The 18,701-nt window shown below is 47.0% G+C and overlaps 1 protein-coding gene across 1 annotated transcript; it reads left to right on the forward strand.

Moving 5' to 3' along the window:
• The first annotated feature begins 5,071 nt into the window (after positions 1–5,071).
• XRCC2 (X-ray repair cross complementing 2) lies at positions 5,072–16,470 on the forward strand. Its single transcript, XM_068238616.1, has 3 exons — positions 5,072–5,271; positions 10,958–11,039; positions 14,418–16,470. Exons 1-3 carry the CDS (start codon positions 5,233–5,235, stop codon positions 15,140–15,142), a joined length of 846 nt encoding a protein of 281 aa, XP_068094717.1. The 5' UTR covers positions 5,072–5,232; the 3' UTR covers positions 15,143–16,470.
• Positions 16,471–18,701: the final 2,231 nt, after the last annotated feature.

The following is an 18,701-nucleotide window of genomic DNA, read 5'->3' on the forward strand; positions in this document are numbered from 1 at the left end:
GGGCCTCATGATTGCTGAATTTGTCTTGTTGGGGGCATCACGATTGCTGAATTTGTCTTGTTGGGGGCCTCAAGATTGCTGATTTTGTCTTGTTGGGGGCCTCAAGATTGCTGATTTTGTCTTGTTGGGGGCCTCAAGATTGCTGATTTTGTCTTGTTGGGGGCCTCATGATTGCTGAATTTGTCTTGTTGGGGGTCACATGATTGCGAACTGCGAGACTATGGAAAAGCTGAATCGTCATCATGAAACAATAGCGTTAAACCTACTTTTTTAGCTTTTTAAAACGGAAAATAAAACTGGGAGGTTCTAAAAAAAAAAAAACACATTTTTCAGGAGTAGGATGGATGAAATTGTTTATCTTCACAGTTTATTTTCAACTTGGATTTTCCATAATGTTCATGTATGAGTTAAAACCTTTGTATGTAGTTTAAATTGCTGTTGCCACTTTGCGATAGATAAGTGACTTTTGGGTTGCAGTTTGGACACTCGGCCTCCAAAAGGTTCACCACCACTGTCCTAGTCTAATGTCCCACATTGCTAAATTCATGTAAATTTGTCTCCACCTGTGGCCACACCCGCATTCTGGTCCATGGCCACACCCATTTTTCGGCTACTCTCAACGGAACCCTTGTGGTTTTTGGCGCGCGCAGCGCGCCACACGTCTTCACCAACATCTTAAATTGCATTTTGTGGACAGTGCTGCCAATCTAATTGTCCTTTAATTGCATTTTTTCCTGGGGGGGGGGGGGGGGGGGGTCTGCGACTCTAGCAAGAACCTTCGGCCCTCCACCATGGGGTCTGAAAAAAAAAATGGCCCTCCATGCCCCATGAAGTTGGACAGCACTGTCCTAGATAGTCTACTATTTTCTGTTTAGTTATAATCTTCATATTTCTGAGTACATAAATACTGCTGTATTATGTTCTATGTTTTTCTTTCCTATTAGCAGGCTCAAAACTTACTAATTACTCCACCTCAAAATGATTCATGGTTTTGGACATTGGCCTCAATTTACTAAGCTTATCTCCTGTCTTTAATAACTCTTCTAGAGTAGTCACCATGGTGATAAGGCATGTAGTATTCAGGAAACATTTTACCTCAGGCAAACCTAAAGTTAACTCTTCTGTCTTTAAGTTAACTCTTTAATTCTGAAAATAACTCCAGAGTTAAAGACAGGCCGTTCATTAACTGCATGTGAAAATAACTACAGAGGAGGTAAATTAACTACAGAAGAGGTAACGTAAGGAATGAAGAGATAAGATAACTCTCTTAGGGCTGGTGCACACCGAGCGGCTTTTTCCGCGTTTTCAGATCCGCTTGCGGCTGCGGATCTGCTTGGTCAATGTATCTCAATGGGGTGGTGCACACCAGAGCGGCAGGCGTTTTGCAGAAACGAAAAATGCCTGGGTGAGGCATTTTTTGGATTTCGGATGCGTTTCTGCCTCAATGTTAAGTATAGGAAAAACGCAAACCGCTCTGAAAAACGGCACTTCAGAGCGGTTTTGCAGGCGTTTTTGTTACAGAAGCTGTTCAGTAACAGCTTTACTGTAACAATATATGAAATCTACTATACTGAAAACCGCAGCAGCAATCCGCAAAACGCTAGCAAAACGCCTCATAAAAATAAAAAAAAGCGTTTAAAAATCTGCTAGCATTTTGCGGATCTGCTAGCGGGTTTTGGTGTGCACCAGCCCTTACTGTGTGGAGGTAAGTTTTCTCTTACCTTATTATCTCCAGCATGATCTTAGTGAATTGAGGCCATTGACATTTATTCAAGCTCTCTTTCAGACTCTGGCTAGTACTCTCTATGTCCACTGTATTTGTTATCATTGAGCCTATGCATTCTATGTCATTCTGTATATCATACTATGCTTATGGTCTGTACTGACAATCTCAACGTTGAAATAAAAAAGTGTTACAAAAAAAGAGAAAACACCTACCCTGCTCTCTGTTTCATTCTTCACTGCTCAGCCTGCTTGTTATCAGCCCTGATCAAATCCCCCACTGAGCATTCAGTCTGGCTTTGCTCAGGAATCATTATAGCTGAGTCTGTCTTCTCTGATGTCTTTTCAAGCCCAAGCCTGCTCCCTTCTGGCTCTGCTATAATGATTCCTGAGCAAGCCACATGCTCAGTCAGGGATTTTATTAGGGTTGATAACAAGCAGGCTGAGCAGTGAAGAATGAAACAGAGAGCAGGGTAGGTGTTGTCTCCAGTGGCATACCTAGGGAATTTGACACTCGGTGCTAGGTATTATAAGACACCTCCCCTCCCAAAAAAAAAAAAGGAGCGAGTGCGGCAAACTACGCATGCCACAGCAGGTAATGCCAGGTATAGGTGCCCCCAGTATAGGTAATATAGTTGCCCCAGTATATGTAATAAAGTTGCCCCAGTATAGAAAGCTAGTATAGTTGCCCCCAGTATAGGTAGTATAGTTGCCCCAGTATATGTAATAAAGTTGCCCCAGTATAGAAAGCTAGTATAGTTGCCCCCAGTATAGGTAGTATAGTTGCCCCAGTAAAGGTAGCTATTATAGTTGCCCCAGTATAGTTGCCCCCAGTGTAGCTATTATAGTTTCCCCAGTATAGATAGTATAGTTGCCCCAAGTATAGCTTCCCCCAGTGTAGTTAGCATAGTTGCCCCAGGAGGGGAAGAAGCTCTAGGAGGGGCAGTTGGGACAGTGGCGGGGAGCCATAGCCCCTTACCTGGGTCCCCTTCTTCTGCCTCTCTCCCCCTCCAGAAAAGCGGCGGCAAGGAGGCTCAGCAGGCGGGTGGATTACTCACCTTCTAACTTCCTCGTTCCAAGCGCTGCGTCCCTGTCGTCACAGGTCTCCGCCTTCAATGCAGCCAACTGTGCTTCCTGATTAGCGGACGATTTTCCTTTTTGTGATAACTTTCAAAAAGGAAATCAGGGAAGGAAATAATTCACAATGGGCAAACACTAACTAGATCATTTACATAATAAATTAATTTGTGTCCTCCTGCACCACAAATTAATTGCTATTTTCTGTAATTGGTGGGGGTAGAGCAACCCCATAGTCTCTCGGGCAGCCTACTGTAACAAAATTGAAGCGCCACAACTAAAAATAGATTTTTTTTCATTTATATATTGTGGGGGAAAAAAGTAAATTTATACTGTTATTTTAGTTATTACAGCTCCTCTTAAAGGGGAACTGAAGAGAGAGGTATATGGAGGCTGTCCTGTTTATTTCCTTTTAAGCAATACCAGTTACCTGGCAGCCCTGCTGAACCTCTGCCTCTAATACTATTAACCATAGCCCCTGAACAAGCATTCAGCAGATCAGGTGTTTCAGTGGTTCAGACTTTAAAGTCTGATCTGACAAGACTAGCTGCATGCTTGTTTCTGGTTTTATTCAGATACTACTGCAGAGAAATAGACCAGCAGGGCTGCCGGGCAACTGGTATTGATTAAAAGGAAATAAACATAACAGCCTCCATATAGCTCTCTCTTCAGTTCCCCTTTAAAGAAATAATGCATGAATGGCTGGCAATGCAGCAAGGATATCAGTGTAGCAAGGTGCGCTGATTCTGGCTGCACTGCAGCCCTGCACACACATCTGTAAGCACAACAGGGGCGTAGCAATAGGGGGTGCAGAGGTAGCGACCGCATCGGGGCCCTTGGGCCAGAGGGGCCCTCCCTCAACTACGGTATTAGCTCTCTATTGGTCCTGCGCTCATTATAATCACTTCAAAAGATACTTTGAATAGTGGTAATCATTAACAAACTGCTCCCCATCCCCCTCCTTGCACCTCTGACACTGTAGTTGCCATTAGCAGGTTTTGGTGCGCCGTATCAATTGTTATGTATAGAGTGCTTGGGGGGCCCCATTGTAAAACTTGCCCCGGGGCCCACAGCTCCTTAGCTACGCTACTGAAGCACAGTACTGCCGACCAGGCAGCTGGGGAAGTCTCTGGACCGCCAGATATTTGTTCACACACAAACCAACACCCCAGACCAGCTCACAGTCACACCACCCAGCGCCGCGCAACAACAGCCAGAGGCTACGTCCACCAGCGTCACCCGCCCTCATCGCCATTCGCCACACAAGGCCTCTCATCTCACTCCTCCCTAGTGTTGTCCGGATCATGAACGATTCGGATCTTTGATCCGAATCTATTTTATGAGTCGATCATCCGAATCATCAAAATGAGTGATTCGGATCGGAAAAGGGGCGGGGCCAGAAGCGACACGCCCCCTCTCAGCGGGCAGCGGGGTCCTGGAAGCAGAGCTGAGATGGATCGCTCTGTTGGATGGGAGGCAGCCTTGCAGGGAGACAGGTAGAGTGGACATGGGTGCCACTGCCAGATATGTGTAGAGCACACATACTGACTGCAATGTGCTGCTCATTATAGGCTGGCTGGCTGTTCCGTAGTTGTGCACAGTGATCACATTGGAAACTTTTGGCTCAGCACAGCTCAGTAACTTTGTAGGCACTGTGATTGCAGGCAGCGCAATATGATCCTTCCTCCTGCACTCGCTCTAAACAGCTGCACTTATCTTCTGGGAATGCTTTCCTTCACTGTGCGACATTTGCAGTCAAAGTACACAGATGAGCATATGGGTAAAATACATGTAAAGTATATGATTGCAGCATGTGGGTATTGTGTGCAAACATTTCTGCTCTCTGCTCGTCCCTCCTCCCTTCTCTGTCCACTCCGTGCCCTCTGTCCATCTTCTCCCCTTCTCTGTGTGTCCACCCACCTCCCCTTCTCCTGTCCACAGCAGGGAAAGACCTGTCCTGCTAGTCATTTCACCCCGAATGCTTCGGTAGTAAAATGATCCGAGATTCGGATCGAAGATCCGGATCTTTTCAATGATCCGATTCGAATCATCCGGATCATTGAAAAGATCCGAACTTCCCATCTCTACTCCTCCCACCGCTATTGGGCAACTCCTATTATCATCTGGAGTTCTGGACACATGCGAGAAGCCCCGCCTTTTCTGTCACGCTGTATTCGCGTGACGTCAGTCGGAGTCCTCGCGGAGTGATACAGCTCGTTCCATTCCCCACTGTCAACGCATGACTCCGCCTCCCAGCCTGACCTGACTTCACTCAGAAGACGCCACGCCTCCTTGACGACAGAGGCCGCCCACGTGAGCAGTTCACGGAAGTCGGCTCGGCGAAGGTATCTTGGAGCGATGTCTCGCGAGAAGAGGATGTGTTCCATGTGATTCTTATAGCGTTGCCGTTCTGCCTAGGCAGCCTAGCTGACAATGAGCGAACGCTTTCGGAGAGCGGAGTCTGGCACACAGGTGATTGGCAGACAAGTGTGGTGGGTGGGACTGGCGCCCCCTAGTGCTGATATCCCGCTTTCAGTGTTTTCTGGCAGGCAAAGACTGGGTCTCTTCCCTTATAACAGCTACAGCACAAGGCTGAGTCCCATCTATGGTTGGATATGGTTATTGAAGCGCTAACATTGCATACAAATTTAAAGGAGTACTGGGGGGGGGTAAGGAGTTTAACTTACCTGGGGCTTCTAACGCTCCCCCGCAGACACCCTGTGTCCGCACTGGAACAGAACGATCCTCAGTTTCCCCGCCGCACCTCACTTTTTGCGACTTTAATGTCGCAAACCACTGCGCCTGCATGGCCGCATCCTCGCTCCCAGTGACGTCAGCGGGAGTGAGGATGTGGCCGTGATTTGCGACATTAAAGTTGCAAAATCCGTAATTGAGCTGCGGCAGGGAAATGGAGGATCGTTTTGTTCCAGCGCGGGCACAGGGTGTCTGCGGGGAACCGTTAGAAGCCCTAGGTAAGTTAAACTCTTCCCCCGCCCCCCTTACAGTATTATTTTAAAGTTGCATGCACGCAGGGAATTCATTACAGAAAGCAGAACGATTTTGTTTCTAATGTGAATTCAGTTAAAGCAAACCCGAAGTGAGAATAAACTTTTGAATTAATGAATTGTATGTGTATGAGAACTTGAGGTGGCAATTAAAAAAATAGATGCTTACCGAAGAGGGAGGCTTCCCACGACTTGGAGACCACCGCTGCTGCCTGGGACTTTCCATATGATTTTGACTTTGCTGCTGTTAATTACACTATGTGGTCAGCGTATCTTCATGCATGAGTGCAGCCATACTGCGCCTGCACTAGAACAGCCATACCTTTACAGTAGCTTCGTTACACTGTGCAGGTGCAGCCGTACTTGCGCATGAAGAGGAGTGCTGCCTCGGTAACATATCCCACAAGCTCTTGTTGAATATGTTTCAGGGGTCCACATGCAGCAACGGTGGGGGCTAGGAGGACTCATAAAACCTCTTCAGGATTCGGAGACTTCCTTCTTCTTGACCGGTTCGGGCCGTGTGTGTAAGATTCTACGTTGCCCTTGCACCTACCTCTGGTGCGGTATGCTGGTTGTTTTCCACTGTCCTGAGCTGATTGGTTACGTGCCGTACATTTGCCTGTCGTGACAGCTGAGTTTCTTGTCTCTAGGTAAGGAGCCAGAAACTGGCTCCTTACCTACTTAAAGCAGGAGCATTAGCCATACTGTGCCAGGGAAAAAACACATATACAATAGATAAATACTTGATCTACTTACATAACACATGTATTGTACAGTCCACGTTATTTCAGTGAATTTTATATAGTAAATGAAGAGAATTCTGTTCCTGGTGGGAACCATGTCTTTTGCCCACAGTTTGAGGCTAAATACTGATGTCATTTCTTCCCTTAACTTTTTTTTCTTTTCCCCTCCAATTGCTGAGTCACCTCAGCCTTGCTTGTAAACACAAGTGAGCAGAGGATCATGTTTCAGCTAGGAAGGGGAATAAGGAGAAGAGGAAGAATATATTATAGATAAAAAGAACCCCAGCATGCAACTGAATGGCAATTAAAGGGCCAGTGCTTCTAAGGCAGGGGTCTCAAACTCGCGGCCCGCGGGCCATTTGCGGCCCTCGATACAATATTTTGTGGCCCTCGACGGCAAAAGCTTCCTTATAGTTCGCTTCAGTGCTCCCAAGTAATCTGCTGCATCCCCGCCGCTAAACGAGGGCTGCAGAGCCTCCAAATCGCCTGGGGGGCAATCCGCCGGCATTTCCTGGAAGGGGCAGAGCTTTCAGCTTCAGCTCTGCCCCTCCTGACGTCAATCCTCTCCCCGCCCCTCTCTGTGAAGGAAGAGTCAGAGGGGCGGGCAGAGGTGGCGATGCGCCACGATTGTAAAAATCCTTATGCGGCCCTGCCTCATCCTGACTTTGCCTCCTGCGGCCCCCCAGGTAAATTGAGTTTGAGACCCCTGTTCTAAGGTATTTGATAACTCCAAACCATAACATCAGAAAACGTTTTGAATGCAGGATTAGCATCTTTATCACTTAAAGGAATACTATCAATACCCAAGTGTTCTAAAATGTCAATGTACAAATAATGTCTAAGTAGCTGTGTAAACATTTTCCTACTTTTCATGTTAAATATCAGAGGCAAAAGCTGTAATTTATTGAGAGTAGGATTTAGCTATATTTGGACAAATCAATTGAAGAAGGGGTGTCTGCTTCAATGCACAGCCAGAGTTGCATATCAGACTACAGAAAGCAAATATCAAACATATCAAACTCTGAAAGCAAAAACAGTAGGAAAAGCTGTGACAATTAGTTACATTTCCTCCGCTCTCTTCAAACACTTCAGTCAGAAACACAGGACAGACGCTGCAGCTGTTGGGAGCTTTCTCTCTGTCACACACAGAGTTACACATAGAGTTAACTGATCAAGTGTAAGGGCCCTTTTCCACCAGCGCGTTTGCGCTGGCTGAATCGCAAAAACGCCAACCGCTAGCGATTTTACAATCGCTACGGTTTGCTTTTTAACATAGGAATCGCGGTAGGTCATTTCCACTACCGCGATTCGTTTTTGCCGGGAACGCGAACGCGCGGCGGAGCGATATTTGCCGCGATTTTGCTATGCAGTGCATAGCATAGCAAAATCGCGGCCGTGAACGTCAGGGAATCGCCGGTAATTGCGATTCAGCAATCGCTAGCGTTCAGCGTGAACGCTAGCGATTGCTAGTGGAAAAGGGCCCTGAGGGGAATTTCCCCTCTCCTCATGGCTCAGTCTGTCAGTTTTGGCGTCAGTAAAGTTTGAAAGTATTTTGATAACCATAAACAAAGAGGTTGCTACTAAAATGTATACACCAGTACTTAGCAGCACTTCCCAAACAATTCCTGTGTCAATTGAAAAAATATGCGAATCGATAGTATTCCTTTAATACACTCAGACCAGTTGCTGTTGAAATGTTTATTTTTATGGAGACAATCCCGTCATTACTGTGAAAAGAGGCTCTGGTCCTTTACTTCCTTAGCAGTAACCCAGAGTCAGGGTTGGAAATCCACAGATCAGAGCGGTAACACGAAGTCAGACTCATAGTGACCACCACATGTTTAATGCAGAGCATAGCGCACAGTGGGCATTTCAACTCACCTACCCGGGGATCCAGATGCCGGCAGCCATTCTTCTTCCTGTCTTCTGAGGCTCTTGTTCCCCCTGGTGAGATTGCTGTCTGTTATCATGATGACAGCCAGCATTCTCACTATAGGGGTACAGCGCCAGGACAGAGGGGGGACTGCAGCGCTGGATCCCAGGCAGGTGACTAAGTACAGGGGCCGCTGCAGCCTTTCAGGCCGCATAATTGTTTCACAGGTTAGTATCTAAAATCATGCAAAAAAATTTCACTGCTTAAACCAAAAAAATCTCTGGGGGATATTTTCCCTGGGAGGGGGAAGTCTCTGGATCCTAATGAGGCTTTCCCTGTCCTCTTCACCCTCTGGGATCCAGCACTGACAGCTCCCGAACACAGGCGAGGTAAAAATGTACCTACCGCAATCCTGCGCAGCAGCGGCTTTCCGGTCAGGCTCAGGCGGAAATAAACAAGCCCAATTAGGTCCACTCTATGGCACAAGCAACTTACGCCTGCACAGTAGATTGGAACCGATCGGGGTCGGCTATTTCTCCCCGAGCCTGATCCAAAAGCTAACTACTGCGCCTGTGCAGGATTGTGATTGTCGGCTGTATTTTCGGGGGTGACAGCGCTGGATACCTCAGGCAGGCCATGTAACCCTTCTCCTGTGGGGGTGTTGTCAGCAGGCCATGTATCCCTGCTCCTGGGAGGGTGTTGTCAGCTGGCCATGTATCCCTTCTCCTGGGAGGGTGTTGTCAGCTGGCCATGTAACCCTTCTCTTGGGGGGGTGGGGTGTCAGCTGGCCATGTGACCCTTCTCCTGGGAGGGTGTTGTCAGCTGGCCATGTAACCCTTCTCTTGGGGGGGGGGGTGTCAGCTGGCCATGTGACCCTTCTGGGGGGGGGGGGGTTGTCAGCAGGCCATGTAACCCTTCTCCTGGGGGGGGGGTTGTCAGCAGGCCATGTAACCCTTCTCCTGGGGGGGGGGGGGGGGGTGTTGTCAGCAGGCCATGTAACCCTTCTCATGGGTGGGGGGGAGGTGTTGTCAGCAGGCCATGTAACCCTTCTCCTGGGTGGGGGGAGGTGTTGTCAGCAGGCCATGTAACCCTTCTCCTGGGGGGGGGGGGGGGTTGTCAGCAGGCCATGTAACCCTTCTCCTGGGGGGGGGGGGGGGTGTTGTCAGCAGGCCATGTAACCCTTCTCCTGGGTGGGGGGGAGGTGTTGTCAGCAGGCCATGTAACCCTTCTCCTGGGTGGGGGGAGGTGTTGTCAGCAGGCCATGTAACCCTTCTCCTGGGGGGGTGTTGTCAGCAGGCCACGTAGCCCTTCTCCTGGGGGGTGTTGTCAGCAGGCCACTTAGCCCTTCTCATGGGAGGGTGTTGTCAGCAGGTCACGTAGCCCTTCTCCTGGGGGGGGGGGGGGGGTGTTGTCAGCAGGCCACGTAGCCCTTCTCCTGGGGGGATGTTGTCAGCAGGCCACGTAGCCCTTCTCCTGGGGGGATGTTGTCAGCAGGCCACGTAGCCCTTCTCCTGGGGGGATGTTGTCAGCAGGCCACGTAGCCCTTCTCCTGGGGGGATGTTGTCAGCAGGCCACGTAGCCCTTCTCCTGGGGGGATGTTGTCAGCAGGCCACGTAGCCCTTCTCCTGGGGGGATGTTGTCAGCAGGCCACGTAGCCCTTCTCCTGGGGGGATGTTGTCAGCAGGCCACGTAGCCCTTCTCCTGGGGGGATGTTGTCAGCAGGCCACGTAGCCCTTCTCCTGGGGGGATGTTGTCAGCAGGCCACGTAGCCCTTCTCCTGGGGGGATGTTGTCAGCAGGCCACGTAGCCCTTCTCCTGGGGGGATGTTGTCAGCAGGCCACGTAGCCCTTCTCCTGGAGGGATGTTGTCAGCAGGCCACAAAGCCCTTCTCCTGGGGGGGGGTGTTGTCAGCAGGCCACGTAGCCCTTCTCCTGGGAGGGTGTTGTCAGCAGGCCACGTAGCCCTTCTCCGGGGGGGGGGGGGGGGTGATGTCAGCAGGCCACGTAGCCTTTCTCCTGGGAGGGTGTTGTCAGCAGGCCACGTAGCGCTTCTCCTGGGAGGATGTTGTCAGCATGCCACGTAGCCCTTCTCCTGGGGGGGGTGATGTCAGCAGGCCATGTAGCCCTTCTGGGGGGGGGGGTGTCAGCAGGCCACGTAGCCCTTCTCCTGGGGGGGGGGGTTGTCAGCAGACCATGTAGCCCTCTTCCTGTGGGGGTGTTGTCAGCAGGCCATGTAGCCCTTCTCCTGTAGGGGTGATGTCAGCAGGCCATGTAGCCCTTTTCCTGTGGGGGTGTTGTCAGCAGGCCATGTAGCCCTTCTCCTGTAGCAGTCAGCCTTTTAAAATAATGGTATTTAACTGCATTTTTAATCATTTATACGTAATTTGCAGAATTGAAGGTGAGGGATCGGTTTAATTTTCAAAAAAAAACTAAACACAGATTGTAACAAATGTGGAGAATACACTTTTATGATATTTAGCTAGAGTAATTTACTCATTTTGGTCATGCTAATTATTGTTCATAATTTAATTTCCTCAGCTGCTTGCTAGACTGGAAGGCCGTGCTTCCCTGAAAGAGATCGAACCTTTGCTTTTCGCCAGTATCGATTGTCCAGTTCATGGTAAATCCTTGTACCTGTGCTACTGCTGTTATAGTGACACTGAAGCAAAAAAATAAATAAATTATGATATAATGAATTGGTTATGTAGTACAGATAATTACTATAACATTAGTAGCAAAGAAAATATTCTCATTTTTATTTGAAGTTCTATGTTTTTTTTTTATAACATTGCATCATTCTCTAATATTTGCAGTTTTCACACTACTCAGCATTCTAAATGATTTTACAGAGCAGGCTAGTGAACTTTTGAACTTTTTCCTCTGCAGAAAAAAAAACAAAATACAGTGAGAGACAGTTCAGATAAAAGCTTTAGAAGACAGAGCTCTCTGCAATTTTGAAAGTCGTGGAGAGATCAGTGGCTCTTTTGCATAGATAACAACTGGAGTTTCTTAACGCTTCCTGTACGGGAAACCATAATACAGTATACTCATGTATCTGCTCCTAATTTCTTATTTCTTAGCGGTACTACACATACAAATCATTATATCATAAGTTTATTTTCACTTCAGATTCCCTTTAATACAAGGGCTGTTGAGTCGGTACAAAAATACTCTGACTCCTTAGTTTATGAAAGCACTGACTCTGACTCCAGGTACCCAAAAATTGCTTTGGCTCTGACTCCACAGCCCTGATTACTACTCTTTCTTGTGCACCATTAAATTCCTGATTTTAAACAGTTATGGAGGAGCTTGGAAAGTTGACATGAACATTTTTTTTTCTCCATATGGGTTCCATGTATTTTCATATTCAAGGAGGAGGTAGCATGAATCCATGAAGATGGAGTGATATTGATGAGGAACCTGTTTGGGATCAACAGTGGTGTGGTATGGGATAGGAACTTTATAAATATGCAGGATACTCCATTATGTTGCTAAAAAGCCAGGCATGCATGCAGAACACCAACAAAGTATTCACAGAGGACACACAATAAAATAAGCTTTCCCTGCTCTCACTCATACATAACAGAGGGCGCATTACAACCTTTCTATTACCCGCAGAAACCAAAGACTTGCAGGGAGGTCCTGGGCTGCCAGAAGCATCATGTTGGAGACAATGGTACCTTACGACCTCCTGTTTCTTTTGGAGACCTTCCGTTTACTTAACCACTTTGCATGTAGATGTGGTTTTCACCCTATGGACCAGTTCATTTTTGTCATTTTTTGCAGGGAAGAGATGTGGTTTGCCAGTGCCCAAAATAGACATGCTAAAGGGTGCCTCCCCAACCATTAGACCATGTTTGCTTGCTTGTGCCTCAGTTGCTGACCCACACCACTTGCTGAGGCTGATATTGAAAGCTGCTCACTGGTTCCCACCTCAAAGCAGACCCTGTCTGCAACGTTCTCACTAATGTACACACACTAGGTGATGTCACATATGCGGCGCTCCATCGGCCCTTGCCCCCCATTTCTCCCCGCATTGCAACAGAGTGCATTTTTATCCTGCAGGCTAACTACGCATCTGTACAGCTGAGCATGTCCCCTGAGAGAGCAAGTTCCAAACCCTGTTGGGCGACATCTGTCCAACACTTAGGTGTCAAACTCAAGGCCCACAGGCCAGCCCTCCTTGCTATTTTATGCGGCCCTGGAGAGCTTCAAATGTGCATCGCTGTAAGCAGTAAAAGAACGACAGCACGCTGCTTTCCCATCCAGAGGTGTACACCACTGACAGTGTATCTGGTTGAAATATTGTCAGTTTATGGCGAGACGCAGCAACCCATAGAGCCCTCCTTCTTTGATCCAAACCTCACAATGTGGCTGGTAAAATATTATATGCCTATTTATTGCTGAGGACTAGGACTAATGCTGGCTTGCATTTAAATTGAACCTTAAAGGGGAACTTCAGCCTAAACAAACATACTGTCATCAAGTTACATTAGTTATGTTAATTTGAATAGATAGGTAATATAATCTCTTACCCACCCTGTTTCAAAAGAAAAGAAGAAATTTGTGATTAATGGGGGCTGGCATCTTTGTCATGGGGGCAGCCATCTTTTTGGTTAAAAGGAGGTGACAAGGAGCAGGAGACACAGTTCCAACTGTCCTGTGTCCTGATAACCCCTCCCAGTTGCATGCTCTAGGCTTCAAATCTCAAATTCAAAATGTAAAAAAAAATGTGCACCCAAACAGCATAACTAGAGCAACAACATCAGAAATCCCATCATGCTTTGCACAGCATAAGGGGAAAACTGCCCGGGCAGTTTTCTGCAATGCAGCTAAAAATGAGGCTTGTATAAGAGAAACAAAGTTCTGGTGCTGTGAAACTGTTAAAGAAACACCAGGCCTTTTCAGTGCTGCTGAGTCGATTTTTAGTCCGGAGGTTCACTTTAACTGTAAAAAAAAAAATAAGCATTTCACTTACCTGGGGCTTCGACCAGTCCCCCCGCAGCTGTCCTGTGCCCACGGCGTGAAGAACCGATTGTCTGTTCTCCCGCTGCAGCTAAGTTTCAGAGTCGGCAGTCCACTGTGCCTGTGCGTTTTTTGCCAAGCGTATCCTGGTACGCATTCACGTCATCGAACGCATCCGGCGCAGTAGAGAGAACGGAGGATCGGTTCTCCATGCTGCGGTCACAGGACGGCAAGGAAGTGGGGGGGTCGAAGCCCCAGGTAAGTGAAACTTAATTTTTTACAGTTAGTACAAATTGTATGTACCTTTGAACTGGGCCAACCAAAATTCACAGGAAGTGCATGTGAATGGCCAGTTTCCAAGCTGCATACAATTTCCTTTAAATGTGCATACTAAAGACCTATATCTGTGTCTGAGGTGTAGATGAAGTGTGAGGACACTGCTGTCCTGAATATGTGATGGGGCTAGATTGGGAAGCTGTTGGCTTCACTTTCACCACTTATTGCAAAACAGACATTTTAAAACAATCCTTTTGCATGGAGGAAGGTTTAGAGTGCAAACGTGGGGGGGGGGAGGGGGGAGGAGGCATGCACACGTGAACATGGGCGTAAGTGGTTAAAGAGTACCTGAAACTAAGTAATAAAAAAAAAGGGCTTATACATATCTGGAGCTCTCCAGCCCTCTTCAGGCTTACTGGTCCCTTGCCGTCCTCTTCCGTTGTCTGGATCCTTTGCTAGACGGCCCAGTAACTGCGCTGGTCGGCACAGACCGGCTGGAGCGCAATGTGCAAGGCCCGGGCATGCGCCCCAAGCGGTACACCCTAACTGCCGAGGATACTGGGCCGCCTAGCGGAGGAGGACGGCGGCGAGGGACCGATCAGACTAAAGGGGCCTGGAGGAAGCACCAAGTATCTATAAGACTTTATTATTATTATGTCTCAGGTTTACTATAAGATGTTTTTGATTGAGAATATGTTAAAAAATAATAAAGACAACATTTTTTTTTTTGTTTTTTCCATACCTTACCCCTTCATAGGTGATATCATTGAATTTCATGGTTCTGAAGGCACAGGGAAAACAGAAATGTTTTGCCATCTGATATCGCGGTGCATCTTGCCAAAATCTGAAGGAGGCCTGCAAGTGGAAGTCATCTACATAGACACAGATTATCATTTTGATATGCTTTGGCTGGTGACCATCCTTGAGCACAGACTGTCGCAGAGCAGCGAGGAGATGGTGAAGCAGTGTCTGAGCCGGTTCTTCCTTGTACATTGTAACAGTAGTGCTCAGCTGCTCCTTACCCTTTACTCGCTAGAAAATATGTTCTGCAGTCACCCCACGCTCTGCTTATTAATCATAGATAGCCTCTCTTCTTTCTACTGGATTGACAGGAATAATGGAGCAGACAGCATCGCCAGACAAGAGTCAAACATTCGAAAATGCGTTGAGCTTCTCGATAAGCTACTGAAAGACTACAAGCTGGTTCTCTTTGCTTCAACTCAGACTCTCATGCAGAAGATTTCCAACGAGGTCAACAAACCAACTCATTCAACAGAAGCTGCTGCCTCCAGCATTGACTACAAACCCTATCTCTGTAAGTTCTGGCAGCACATCACAACACACAGGGTCTTCTTTTCCAAAGACGCACCCCAACAAGACAATGTCCAGTCATTCTCCATATCCTCCTGTCATCTGAAGAGCAAAAATGTCACCAGGCACACATTTGTGATACAGGACTCTGGTGTAAAATTTGTTTCATGATGTAGAATTTTTTGTAATCCTTATTTCTACAATATTTTATTCAGAATTCAATATTATTCACAGCATCTGTGAGATTTTTTTTTTTATACATACATGGTGGGATTCCTGCCCTGCTACTGTAAACAGTGTATAGTTGATTGCAGCCTACCTAAAGAAAGCCAGTAGCTCTCAGAGAGACAGTTCATTTTAGAATCATTCCAAAATAGTAGACTTCATGGATAAACTGGAAAATCTATAAATTCAGATTTCTGTGATTTATAAAATCTGTGGAAAAGAGAGCGCCTCATTTTCAGACAAACATGATAAGGCGTATCAAAACCGGTGTAAAGAAATCTGCAGCAAAGGTGAAGGAGATGCAGAAACCAACCAACCAATCAAAAAGCTTACTTTCTCTGAAAGTTTATTGGCTGTTCTGGAAACCGTCTACATGTTTGCTCCAGTTTTCTTTGCACACAGACAAATCAAGGTAGGTCAGGATTTATATTGTTAATGCCAAATTATGTTCCTACCTCGGTGTCACAGAGGAAATTAAGATTTCTTAGACAAAGATATGTTCTTTGGTAAGTTTCACATATTTAGTGGTGTGATCGTTATGCGACAGGAGAGCTCCGGGCAGCCCAGATTTTCATTACAGGAGCCTATGGGCCATATTCTATTGCTGAACTCGCCAGCGCTAAGCACTGGCGAGTTCTTAACTTAGGCGATGGGGGCATCGCCTAATCTAATTAAACGTTAGACCCCCCAGGCGGAAAAGAACTCGCTTGGGCGATATAATCGCCCAGCGCGTTCTTAACACCGAATCCAATTACCCTTATCATGTCTCCGGGAAGCGATGCTTCCCGGCAGACATGAGCGTTAGCTTAGACCTGCAAAAAGCATGTCTAAACTAGCTAACGCACGTTGTCGCCGCAGCATCTGGGGGTCTCCTTTAATAAGGTGCAGAGCTGCGCGGGGGCTTCTAAACTGTGCGGCCACCGGACGGGGAGCTCTGGGGGTCTCCTTATTAAAGGAGACCCCCAGATGCAGCGGCGGAAGATGGCGGCGGGCGAGTGCGCATGTGTGGGGAGTGAGGCCGTGGTGTTGATGGACAGCACCACAGCGTAAACCTCACTCCCCATCGCTCGGTAAAAGGGAGCATCGCTCAGGCTTTCGCCTGAGTAATGCTCCCTAACGATCGGCCATCGCGCAAAGGATATGGGCAATAGGATTTGCCTGTAATCCTCGTGCGATGGTAAGGTGATAAGTAGCTCGCATCTGCAAGCTACTTATCACCTTGAATAGGATATGGCCCTATATGTCTTGACATTCTATAATTTGCCTTCCATGAACCATCAAACCCCCACTGAACCACACCGCAAGTGGGCTGGCTGGCCCAGCTGTCACTTCTTCCTTACTTCCCTTGCCTGTCATAGGTAGCTACAGATGTCCATTAGCATTAGGTAGCCAGAGGTGCCCTCGATTGAACGGAGATCTCGTCAGTGAAATGCTGAGGGCTGGGTGAGTAACCTTTCATTTAGACTCTGATGAGGATTCTATATAGAGAAGGCGGTGTGGAGACACTAGAGTAAGGGAGTGAGACACCTTTCCATCATCAGTTGCCTGTAGGCACTTACCTTATGGTAAATACGGCCCTGGCCCCAGGCAGGACAAAAGCATAGTACCCTGCAGCAGAGTGTGTTGACAGGGTAATATCCGTAGTTTCGCCCCCGCTCGGTGACATTCTCTGCTGCCTCGAAAGTGCATCACTCATTTACCGTCACTCTGCGCATGTGCGCTGCTACCGTGTTTGCTCTTGCACACTTACTGCGTTGTGGTGATATTGCTACTTCCATTGCACTGCGTCGCAATAGTGTGTAAGTCTTTTTAGATGTACATTTCCCTGCAAAGAGGTGGGGGGGGGGGGGGGGGGGAGTACATCGACGGTAAGTTTTGAAGTAGCCTTAGGGCCTGTTTCCACTACATGCAGATTGGATGCAGAAAAACTGACTCCAATCAATGCCTATGGGAAAATCTGCATCAGAAAAATCGCGTTTAGTGGAAACGGGCCCATAGGCATTCATTGTAGTCAGTTTTTCTGCATTCAATCTGCGTGTAGTGGAAATGGGCCCTTGCTCTTCCTCCTCCTGTCTCCAGCTGTTCAGTTTTTGTGATCCTGTTCCCAATGCAGCTGTTTTGTGTTCTCTGACAGGAGTGTAACCTGATATCATTTGACGTGTTTTATATTCTGGGATTATTTTGCCCCTCCAGTCCGGTTGTATCCTTTCTGTCAGCTTGAACCAGTCTTACCATTTTGCTTTGAGTTTTTCATTAGTGATGGGCTTCCAATTAGCTACAAGTTCGTAGCGACTCGGAATTGAAATGGGAATAGTCTGATTACGCCAGGTATGACCGCGGATGACGGGGGGGGGGGGGGGTTAACTTACCCAGATGTCCGCAGCATCCTCTGTGTTCCATTCGTCTCACATGCAAAGTGTTGGCCACGTTCCACGATCAGTACCACACCACCTTCATCTGGCCAGAAGGAGGAAGTGCATTAGTGATCGTGGAATGCGGCCAACACTTCGTGTGTGAGGTGAATAGAATGCAGAGGATCCCACTGACTTATGAGTAAGTTAACCCCTCGTCACCCGCGGTCATACCTGGTGTAATCAGACTTGATTACCATTTCAATTCCGAGTAGCTATGAACTTGTAGCTACTCAGAAGCCCATTGCTGTGTATGATCAGCAAGGTATCTGTCTAAAAAACTGCCACTTACTGGATGTTTTTAATTTTTTTTTCTATTAAGTATGCAGACTGTTGTGTTTAAAGAGAAACTCTGACCAAGAATTGAACTTTATCCCAATCAGTAGCTGATATACCCCCTTTTACATGAGAAATCTATTCCTTTTCACAAAAAGACCATCAGGGGGTGCTGTATGACTGATATTGTGGTGAAACCCCTCCCACAAGAAACTCTGAGGACCTGGTACTCCTGGCAGTTTCCTGTCTGTGAACCTTGTTGCATTGTGGGAAATGGCTGTTTCCAACTGCCAAAAAAAACATGCAGCAGCTACATCACCTGCCAACAGTAAAAATGTCACTATGTAATGTCAGAATGTAAATCGGAGATTTAAAAGATTTTACAATGGGCAAGCACTGACTAAATCATTTATACATAATTATTGTAAAAATGAAGCACTTTTTAAATTACAATTTCACTGGAGTTCCTCTTTAAAGTGGACCCAAATTAAAAATACAAGATTTTAGAAATAAAATCTATTTTCTAAATTATAATAATAAATAGCAGCCTTTTTTCAGCTACATGATGACAAATATAAAATATTTTACATTTATTGGAGGAACCCCTCCCTTCCTTTCAAATTGCCGGGACAGAGTCCGGCAAAATGCTTGAGTAGGTAGTGTCCGGCAATGGAGGAATTGCTAATGGCTGCCACCTGTATAACCCTAGTTATGAAAAGAGAAGGGTGAAAAGCATGCACTGAAATGCTCATAGGCTTGAGGGAGTGTTTATTTATCTTTGTCTGTGTCAGAGTGGTGCAACTAAATATTTTGAATTA

Source organism: Hyperolius riggenbachi, chromosome 5 (genome assembly GCF_040937935.1).
Source record: "Hyperolius riggenbachi isolate aHypRig1 chromosome 5, aHypRig1.pri, whole genome shotgun sequence".
Taxonomy (NCBI): domain Eukaryota; kingdom Metazoa; phylum Chordata; class Amphibia; order Anura; family Hyperoliidae; genus Hyperolius; species Hyperolius riggenbachi.